This window comes from Leptonychotes weddellii, chromosome 15 (assembly GCF_054177405.1).
Source record: "Leptonychotes weddellii isolate Sample4059 chromosome 15, ASM5417740v2, whole genome shotgun sequence".
Taxonomy (NCBI): Eukaryota; Metazoa; Chordata; class Mammalia; order Carnivora; family Phocidae; genus Leptonychotes; species Leptonychotes weddellii.
Genome location: NC_138383.1, coordinates 43,745,920 through 43,756,295, shown reverse-complemented (window position 1 = coordinate 43,756,295; position 10,376 = coordinate 43,745,920). Strand labels below are relative to the sequence as shown.

At 51.5% G+C, this 10,376-nt stretch overlaps 1 protein-coding gene across 1 annotated transcript; it reads right to left on the bottom strand.

The window, feature by feature from the left end:
- Positions 1–57: 57 nt before the first annotated feature.
- TRIM16 (tripartite motif containing 16) lies at positions 58–6,370 on the bottom strand. The gene is made up of 2 exons (XM_081805685.1): positions 5,566–6,370; positions 58–555 (listed from the first exon to the last, which is right to left on the bottom strand). Exons 1-2 carry the CDS (start codon positions 6,067–6,069, stop codon positions 301–303), a joined length of 759 nt encoding a protein of 252 aa, XP_081661811.1. The 5' UTR covers positions 6,070–6,370; the 3' UTR covers positions 58–300.
- Between the last annotated feature and the right edge of the window lie 4,006 nt (positions 6,371–10,376).

Genomic DNA, 10,376 nt, shown 5'->3' with positions numbered 1-10,376 from the left:
TCTGGCTGCCAGGACACAGGGCTGGTGACACTCACACGCAAAACACCCTCCTATGAGAGGAGAAGCCCAAACTCTGCATGATTCCTAGATTTCTAGCTAGATGTCCCCTCTACTCCCCCACACACGCCTTTTCCCTGGCCAAAAAAGCATATGCAAATGTAAAAACAAGAATGCTGCTATTACAGGGCAGATCTTGCTCCTACTCTGTATCATTAAAAAGTAAATCACTTGCCATTTTCATAGCAAAATTTCATAGCAAGACCTGACAGCGATGTGAGGGTTAGGGTTAGGCTCATATCTCTACCTACAATTCTCATTTGCCAAGAAACCCCAAGGAGCCCATGGACACAGAGTCTGGGCCTGTGACCTCACGTCCCACAACCCCAGATGGGCCTGGCTGAGCCTGCAGCAGCAGCTCAGGTGTGCTGGTGCACGGCAGGTGACCCAGAGCAGACTTACCAAAACGGATTTGTGATTGGCTTGGAGCCTGGCGATGGCGTTTTCATTCAACCTGAGTTTCCGCTCCAGCTCTAACTGGGTGTCCCGAAGCTCAGCCTAAGAAGAGGGAAGAATGGCATTAAGGAGTGCGCACAGAATGTCCCCAGGAGTGATGGCGCTATCCGCTCTTCTTGCACGGAAAGGAGAATTTGACCTTGGGAGCTGCCTCAGAAGCCACCTGGAGGGCCCTAAATGGACACAAAGGGTCAGCTGTGTGCCAACACCTCCTGGGGCTGAACTCAGCATGATCGGCTGAATATACCCTGAGTTGTGCGGCTCTGGTCATCCCTTCCAGCATTTAGATGGATTACCTCCTATCACCCTGACCACACCCATGTTAGCTAAGTACCGTTATCCCCATTTCACAGATGATACAATCAAGCCACCTAATCAAGGTCACACCGTTCAACAGTGGAGTCCAACCAGCCAGTCTGCCCCCAAAATAACCTAACAAGCTGGAGCCAAGGGTGGGGACCCCAGCTTTTCTACTTAGCAGCTGATCCTTTGGAAAAATCTACTTAACGTCTCCAGACTTCCATTTTTTCACCTGTGAAATGGGGATAACTAAAGCACCCAACCCATGGGGTTTTTGTGAGGGTTGAATGAGATAGCGTGTGTTAATGCAAACTTGCTCCAGTAGCTGGAACACTGTGTGTGCTCTACCAACGTCAGCCATCATGGGGGCCCTTCTTCTTGGTTACTGCTACTGATGAGGGAGCAGAAGGCTAGCTGAAGACAAAGCATAAGCTGACACCCTGCAACCTCCCCCCCACCCCCCACTCCTAGGTGGGACCTGTGTGACATTCTTCCAGGGATCTCCCAACTATCTTAATATTAATACCTTGCTAGAGGGGAAAACAACCTTGACAATAGTGAGGGCTCAGGTATCTTGCAGGCTGGTCCTCTTTAGCATATGAAAGTTCTTTTGAAACCTCTCTTTTACTTACTTCCCCCAACTCCCAAGTACATCATCACCACTCCTCAAGATCCCAGGGCAGCAGCTCTTTCTGCCCACGGGTCCTGTCCCCGTGCTTTAATAAACCACCATTTTTGCACCAAAGACGTCTCAAGAATTCTTCCTTGGTCGTCGGCTCCGAACCTCACCCCATCGAAGCTCACCTATATTTGCAAAACCACATTACTACCATGGCTGCTTTGCATCATGCACTCACGACTCCCAGAGGCAGGCAGAGTTGGCCCTCCAGGCCTGGGCAAGTGCCTGTCTGAGAACCTCAGGTTTGCCTGCCTGCTCTGACCCCACTACCTTCTCCACCCTTCCCTTTGGAGACTCCCTAAGCACCTTCTGCCAAGAAGTGTGCCAAGGCATGAGGCCTAAACCTTTGCAGCCTTCAAAGGCCCTCCAAGGGCATGAGTCAGCAAAAAAAGAAAAGAAGAGCTCTAAAGGCTTTCAATAGGTCATATCAGCATCGGAAGCTGCATGTTTGCACCCTGAGCGAACTCGGAGGGCATCAGTGGTCTCTGCTTTTTCCCACAGAAGCCTAGGGGGAATTCCAGGCCCCCTAGTGAGGGTAGCCCAGGTGGGTGGCTCACTCTGCAGAAGGCAGGTAACTTCTTAGTTTTGTTTTGTTTGGCTCAGGATCTGGGGTGCTGACTTGGAGCTGAGGGAGCTCTGTGACCCCCACCCCCACCCCTGAAACCTGTTTGGGGGTAAGGGGAGGGTCTGGCCTATTTGGGGGCAGTCGTGGAAGGGGGGAAGGAAAAGGGGGAAATGTGAAGTGCTTGTTTAAAGGTGGTGAAGGGCACAACCGAACCCACCCTGGCAAGGGTCACGGGCAGCCCCAGCAGGATCCAGGGCCATGGGGAGACTCCCAGGGAGTAGCCAGGGAGGGGGCACTTTCCCTTGCCTGTAGATTGCCATAAAAGGAGAAAAGGACTCCTGAGTACCTAATGGGGACCTCTCTGAATGAGTCACCCCAAAGGAAGGCACTCCGGATTACTACAAAAGGTGGGGCCGCTTTGGGACACCTGTATCTCCAGTTATTCCTGTTCCTAGAAGATGACAGGATGACTCGGGCTCTGGCTTTAAGGTTTCCCAAGATACTGGCTATACACACGTCTCAGGCCAGGGTGGACTCAGCACAAAAGCAGGAGAGTGGTGCCAATGAAGGCAGACAGCCCTGTATTGAAGGGCACGGTTAACTGCTCCCCAGAGACCCGTGAATACCTGCGGCTTGCAGAAACTTGGCTCCTGCTCTACAAGAAGATTGTGTCCCCAGGATGCTTCCAGTCCCGAATCTTCTGGAACTGAGGCTAAGGCTGAATGTAGTGTGACCCATGATCTAAGATAGATCTTCCCACCTCCAAGAACCCTGCCCTGCCCTCACTCCTGCTGACAATTCCCTCCTGGACCATGTAGTTCTGTTGCCTCAGCCCTTGGGCACTCCAGGGAGCCATGGAACTTGCCTTGGCTTCCTCATTCGAGTCCAAGCTCCCTGAGGACAGACAGTGTGGTCTTACACTGAGCCCATAGGAAGGAATCAATGATGTCTGATAAGCTGGAGGAAGAACAGGAAAAGAGCCACGTGCACTTCCAGGGTCAGAACAAACAAGGAAATGGCCAAAGGAGTCCAAGTTTTATCAGGCATTGCATGCATGCAAGCACGTACACAGCAAGGCCAGCTAATCTGAAAAGCAAAGAGGCCTTAGGAAGCTGACCTGGGGCAGAGAGAAGTCCCCATCAGGAAGAGCCGGGATCTGGTAGACCAGCAGGATAGAACATGTATCAAAGAACACCCACTTCCCAAAATCCACAGGTTCTGCCCACTGGCATAGCTAGAGACCAGAGAAGCTTCAGGAGGGGCTCCCTTGGTTAACTGAGAAGTAAGTGGCTCTGTGGATCTGATGCAGGATCTCAGCTGCTTTGTGTCCTCGTGACTGACACTGCCATTTACATTTTCCTGCAACAACATGCCTGCTTGAGTCATTAGCCCTTAACACGATGCTAAGTGACCTTGAGTCATTAGCCCTTCAGTGAGTCACTCCAGCAGGGTGGGGCTAGCTGACGGGGATATGAGGCTTCTGGAGCCTTCATTATGCCTAGTAAAACTTTCACAATAATCCTGATGGCATCTGCAGTCTCATCGAGTCACCTGTCTTCTGGGCTGGTCTCTTGGGCTCCTTGCAAGAAATCTTTTGGCTCCTAAGATTTGGCAGAGCCACCTAGAGTGTGGCTGCACTTACGAAGGAAACTTGCTCTCTGAGCTGAAAACAAGGACACAGGAAAGAAATGGCGAGAGCTCTCTTAGGCAGAGCAGAAGGGCGGAGGTTTTGAACTGGGGTCCTCACCAAAAATCTGGAGTGTGGGGCTGTTGGATTGTACCTGTGGCCATGATTGCTTTTCAACACCAAAAATAGCTCTGGAGCCCCAGGATGCCTGAATTTAGGGTTCCATATATGCTCTGCTCAACTCTTCCTGCTCAGAATTACAATTACCCTAACCCTCTGCCATGCAGCAGTTTACTCTGTGTTTAAAATCCATATTGTATCCATGCCAGTCTTAGTAGCTCTACTGTATGTGTGACAGGATTTTGGTACCAAAAAAAAAAGTAATGTTATAATTTTGTGATCTTAGGGTCCTTCACCCATGTTCCCCGTGTAGGGTGGCTTTCCAAAAGCTTCCATTCTTCACCCCATGACTTAGTTGTCTGTTGGAGTTTGGCAAAATGTGAAGATAAAAAGAATTGCCACCCCATAGTAGAGTTATCTGAGGAATGAGAGTTACCTGAATGAGAAAATCCACAGAAAGCATTTGGCACAGGGCAATGCTCAAGGGGGACGATTTTGCTCAACTCTGTCGAACTTTTCCCTTTGACCTGTCCATCTGTTGATACAGAGCCTCTCCATGGTTACGGAAGAGCATTATACTGAGCCTCATCCTGGTTATGAGTGGCAGAGAACTGCTTTCCTGACAGGACATTTCCCTGATGCCGGAAACACTGGAAAAAGTTGACAAGTGGCTCCCTGCACTGGGAATGGTGACTCATTGGCATCTGGAATACAGAGATTTCCAGAACAATGGCCACTAACACTGGATAAAATCTGTGCCTAAGAAAGGACATGGAGGAGGGGCCCTGGCAATTACAGTGCCCTTCCCAGAAAGCCCTTCCCTTTGCTGCCCAGGAACCTTGGACAGAGGACATTGGACACAAGTCTCCCACCCTGTGCAGTGCAAATAGGGAGCTGCTGACGGGATGAACATAAGGAATGTGGGACAGAAGTCAACAGCAATGCCCTACTGAGGAGAAAAAAAAAAAAAAAATGCTCCTGAAAAGTCAAAGTATGAGAAACAAAGAATACAAAGGAGCTAAATCCATTCCCAAGAACTTCCCCATGCTCTCTCTGCTTTAGGGCAAAGAAAAGCTGGTTGTTCTAGAAACAGTTTCCCTATCTGATGGGAATAAAATTACAGGCTCTGAGCATGGTGTTTCTTAGTCCCTCCTGGTACCTCTATCTGATGAGGAACTTCTATTTTCCCGAAGTTAAGCCGTCCTTGACATTGTACCTGGAGGTAAGTTTTCAATTCTAGGCTACCTCAGCGTTTTTTTCCAAGCTCTCAGATTTCACTCTAGAGGAGCACTTGCTACTGATCTCCCGTTCGGGGTAAAGGGGAAAAAGAGAAATTGGGCAAAAGGTTTGACTTTTTTCTCTTGAGTTTCTGCCAAGGCTTCCACTTCATTAATTACCACACAGATCCAGCCAGAAGGAGACATCACTGCCCTAAGCCCCAGAAATCTTGCACCCCACACCCCAACACGCATCCGTCACCTAAAGCGGAGTGACAGGAAGCTAGCAAGAATGAGGTGAGACAGGCACACACAGAGGTAAGTATAGGGACAGCCGGATACAGGTGGGAGCAGAGTGACCCACTTCAGTTTCTAAAGCCAAGTGCAATAGATATTTACCCTGGACGGATAGCCAAGTGCTAAGGCTAAAGTGCTTGTCAGGACAGTGAAGTCGGGGAGCCCCAGGAGCTGCGGGGGTGGTCCAGCCTCTCCCTGGGCATGCCATCTCCGTCCCTCCCTCTCCTGGATGGACCCCAGCACTCACCTCCTTGTCCCTGCGGGCAGCATCCAAGGAGACCGAGGCGTGGCCCTTGTGCTCGTCCTGGCCACACTCCTGGCAGATGCACTGCCCGTCGGGGCGGCAGAAGGCGACCAGGGGGCTGTGGTGGGCAGGGCAGGTGCGCAGGTCCCGGTCCTTCACAGGCTCGGTCAGCTGGTGGCTGTGCAGTTTGCTGTTCTCCTGGTGAGGCCGCAGGTGCTCCTCGCAGTAATTCACCATGCAGGTCAGGCAGGACTTCACCGCCTTCACCCTGCCAGTTCCGAGGCAGAAATCACACAGGATCTCCGCCTCCCCCTCAACGTCAGGACTCCCCTGCCCTGCAGAGCCGCTGCCCTGTCCCTCTGTCTCCTCCTGAGAGCTCCCCGGGGAGCCCATGTCCTCTTCTTCAGCTGGGCTGCTCGACCCAGAGTCTGGGCTGACAGTGGCCAGAGGGTGGTGAGCGGCGATCCCGGGCAGTGGCCCTGGAGCCATCAGATCCAACTCAGCCATCTGGAAGACTGGCGCCGGAGCGGTCCTTCCTCTGCCCCTTGGCCCAGGATCTTGTCCAAGCCAGGCTAGAAAACCACGCCTAAATGATTGCAGCTGTCACGGGAGTTAACTGTTTCCGCCCTCCCTCCCGGAGGAAGCTCAGTTAATCATTACTCAGTTAATCATTTCTTGGATGGCCGCCGGCTACCGTGATCACAAGGCAGCTAGGTTCCTCGGGCTGAGGACGGCTGCTCACAACGTCTCCCCAGGGGCTCAGGCCCCTCCTCGGGTCCAGCCCCGAAACTTCTATTCCTGCGTGAAATCATTCACCCCGTAGGCTCAGCCGAAGACCACGTGGTTCGGTGTCTGCTCTGGAAAGAATTCGAGATTCCCGAGGTCTGCCTTAAAAAGCCTGCGTTGCTTTATGGGGCTTCACGGGCTACATTTTTTTTTGCCTTTTTTAAAGGGATCTAAAATGTAAGGACTTCAGCGATAGGGCAGCCCTTCGTCCCTTCCCATCTCGTAGAACTGGACATGAGGCCATCTAGGAAAAGGAGGATACATGCCCCTGACCCTGACCTTGTCCATACCACCTTCTTGCAAATGGGTGTTCAGGGGGATTAGAGGATCAGGGAAGAACCTGTCTCCTTCCACATAAAAGCTCCATTCAGGGGTGCCTGGGAGGCTCAGATAGTTAAGCGTCTGCCTTCAGCTCCGGTCATAATCCCAGGGCCCTGGGATCGAGTCCCGCATGGGGCTCCTTGCTCAGCGGGGAGCAGCCTGCTTCTCCCTCTGCCTCTCTCTCTCTGTCTCTTATGAATAAATTAATGGGGGCACCTGGGTGGCTCAGTTGGTTAAGCGACTGCCTTCAGCTCAGGTCATGATCCTGGAGTCCTGGGATCGAGTCCCACATCGGGCTTCCTGCTCGGCAGGGAGTCTGCTTCTCCCTCTGAGCCTCCTCCCTCTCCTGCTGTCTGTCTCTCATTCCCTCTCTCAAATAAATAAATAAAATCTTTAAAAATAATAATAATAAATTAATTAATAAAATCTTAAAAAAAAAAAAGCTCCATTCAGACAGCTCTCCCGGGCTACGAGTCCCGCGTGGTTCCTAGAAAGAGGTGTGTACCAAGAAACAGTCCCTTGCCCACTTAATAAGGTGTTTCTGGACACAGTGTTTGAGTTTCTTTGTGCTACCATAATAACAAAGTACCACAGACTGGTTGATGTAAACCACAGAAATTAATTTTCTCACAGTTCTGGAGGCTAAAATCCAAGATCAAGGTGTCAGCGGGGTTGGTCTCTTCTGAGGTCTCTCTCCTTGCCTTATAGATGGCCACCTCCTCCCTCTGTTTTCACATGGCCTTCCTTCTGTGTCTGTGTTCTGATCTCCTCTTCTTACAGAGACACCAGTCATACTGGATTAGGACCCACCCTAGAGACCTCCTCTTAATTACCACTTTAATTGGTAATTGATTGTCTCCAAATACAATCACATTATAAGGTCCCGGGGGTGAGGAGTTCAACAGATGAATTTGGGAAAGAAAGACCCAATTCAGCCCAGAACACATGGCCAGAGGATGGGACAAGAAGCATCTGGCTCCTTAAAAGAAAGGAGCTCCCAGGCATCACCACTGGATGGGGATGCACAGTGTGCTTAGTTTCTGCCAGATGGGCACCAAGGGACCCAGGATGATTCTAGGGTGCCTGGACCCCAACATCTGCATCCTGGAGAGGTTCTACAGCTTCCTCCCCCAACCCAGGATTTTTTCAGATACACTCAAAGGGATTTGGAAAGCTTATGAAATGGAGAAAGAATGGGGGAGGGGGCCCTGGTCCAGTTCATTCCTGGGATCTGGGGTTGAGGTGGCTCCAAGACATGGCACTCCCCTGTGGCTCTCCACCCCCTCACCCCCACCGCCACCGGGCGAGCTCTGCAGGATCTGGGTTAAACCAGATAAACCAAGGGACATTTCTTGTCGCTGACCAGGACGGTCCAAAAATACAAGACCTCTAGAGGCTGCTCAAAGTTGGAGGGCATTAAGTCTGTAAAAATCTATCTCAGCTGCAGCCCTGTCATATTTTCAACGTGCATAAAATATTCATAGCATGATTGCCTAAAAGCAGCCCTTCTGGAGCGCCTGGGTGGCTCAGTCCTTGGGCTTCTACCTTCGGCTCAGGTCATGATCCCAAGCTCTTGGGATCGAGCCCAGCATCAGGGGGAGCAGGGAGCCTGCTTCTCCCTCTCCCAATCCCCCTGCTTGTGTTCCCTCTCTCACTGTGTCTCTCTGTCAAATAAATAAATAAAATCTTTAAAAGTAAAATCAAATAATAAAAAATAAAAGCAGCCCTTTTTAGCAATAAGAAGTTCCCTAAGTGTCCCTGTCCTGAATGGTGGGGCCCGCTGTTGAAGAGCCCCCCAAAAGAGGTTTCCCTGCATTTAAACTCATGGTTTTTAGATCTCCAGCCAGGAGGGAAAGGAGCTGGTTTCTGCAGGCTCACACTGCTCTCGGGGCTTTATCCAATTACAGCAGATGGGGCTGCTTTACCTTTCCATCCCTTTTTCAGGGTGCTAAAGCTGAGCTGGTCCGAAGACATTAAAACCATCTGGTGTCCACCTGGCCTCTCCCATTCATTCCTTCATCTCATTCCCACGCTCTCTCCTTTCATGAAATTTTTTCCCTGCCGGCCCCTCCTCTACTGCCAATCCTATTGGGCAACTCCCGGGCATACTCGGACCTTCTCTGGTTCCGCATGGGGGAGCCTAACCTAGCAGATCGTCCGCAGCAGCGTGGAAAACAGGAAATCTGAATTTCAGTCCCCGCCTGGCCTGAGAAAAGCCTTTGTCCCCACAACACCTGAGTTTCCCCACCCATAAAATGAGCATGTCAGCCTGGTCAGGGCTAGCAAAGGGATTCCTGGTTTGGCTCTCTGGGCCACTGTGTGGTCTCTGGTTGCACGTCTGAGCTCCTTGGGAGAGTGGAGACCCACCTCTAGCCTTCTGGGGACCACAGAACTCACAGAGCCTTCCAGAGGACAGTGGCACCCTGAGCTCTCTGCCCCTTCTTCCAGGGGATGTAATGCGTCTCATTGTGACGCAAATACCCCGGTTCAACACTTCGGCTCCAGAAGATTGGGGCGAACAGGCGTGTCTTTGAAACTCGAAATCCCTGTTGCACCAAGCGTTCTACAACCATCACCACCCTGCCCCCTGCTGCAGCCCAGGAGGCCCCCAACATTCTCAGTCTTTCTGAGACAGTTCCCTCTGCTTCCTTGACTTAACAGACGTTTGGCTTCCCCCAAAGTTTCCTGCCACCTCTTGGCTGGCGCTCTTCCTTCTCTCACCCCCTACAAATGACAGAGGCGAGGCGGGGTGGGCGTCCTCCTCACTCCCGATTGCAACGTGCAGACCGTCCCCCCCCACCTCCAGTGCCCCCCCCATCCAGTCGGCTCCCCTAATGCTCGTATGTCCGGCCTCTCCCAGCCTTCCTGTCAGGCCCCTTACTTGGGGGAGACTGCAGCTCCTGGACCACAGTGTCTCTCTCCACCCCAGCCCTGTCGCCATTCTTAGGACCTGTACCTCTCTCTGCATGCTTCTCGGGGTACCCCATTGCCGAGGACCTTTACCTCAGCCACCCACCCTGTGGTCACATGTGGATTTTTTTTTTTTTTTTTTACTGTGGTGAAATACACATCCCATAAAACTGTTTTAAGTATACAGTTAACTGTTTTTTTAATTTCTTTTTTTTTTTTAAGATTTTATTTATTTATTTGAGAGAGAGAATGAGAGACAGAGCGCACGAGGGGGAGGAGGGTCAGAGGGAGAAGCAGACTCCCCGCCGAGCAGGGAGCCCGATGCGGGACTCGATCCCAGGACCCTGGGATCATGACCTGAGCAGAAGGCAGTAGCTTAACCAACTGAGCCACCCAGGCGCCCCCAGTTAACTGTTTTTAACTTAACTGTTAAAAGTTATCCTTAACCGTTTTTAAGTACACAGTTCTGTGGCATCAAGTACATCTGCACCATTGGTGGCCATCCCCACCATCCATCTCCAGAGCTCCTTTCCTCTTCCCCCACTAACACTCTGTCCCCATTCAAACCTAACTCCCCATCCCTCCGCCCACCCCACCCCCAGCACCTGGCAGCCACCCCTCTACCTTCTGTCTCTATGAATCTGACGACTCCAGGTACCTCATCTAAGTGGAACCAAACGGTATTCATCCTTCTGTGTCTGGCTTGCGTCACTCAACCTACTTAAGGTCCCCACGGTTCAGCCATGTTGTAGCAGGTGTCAGAATTCCCTTCCCTCTTCACACCTGGATTTTGCATT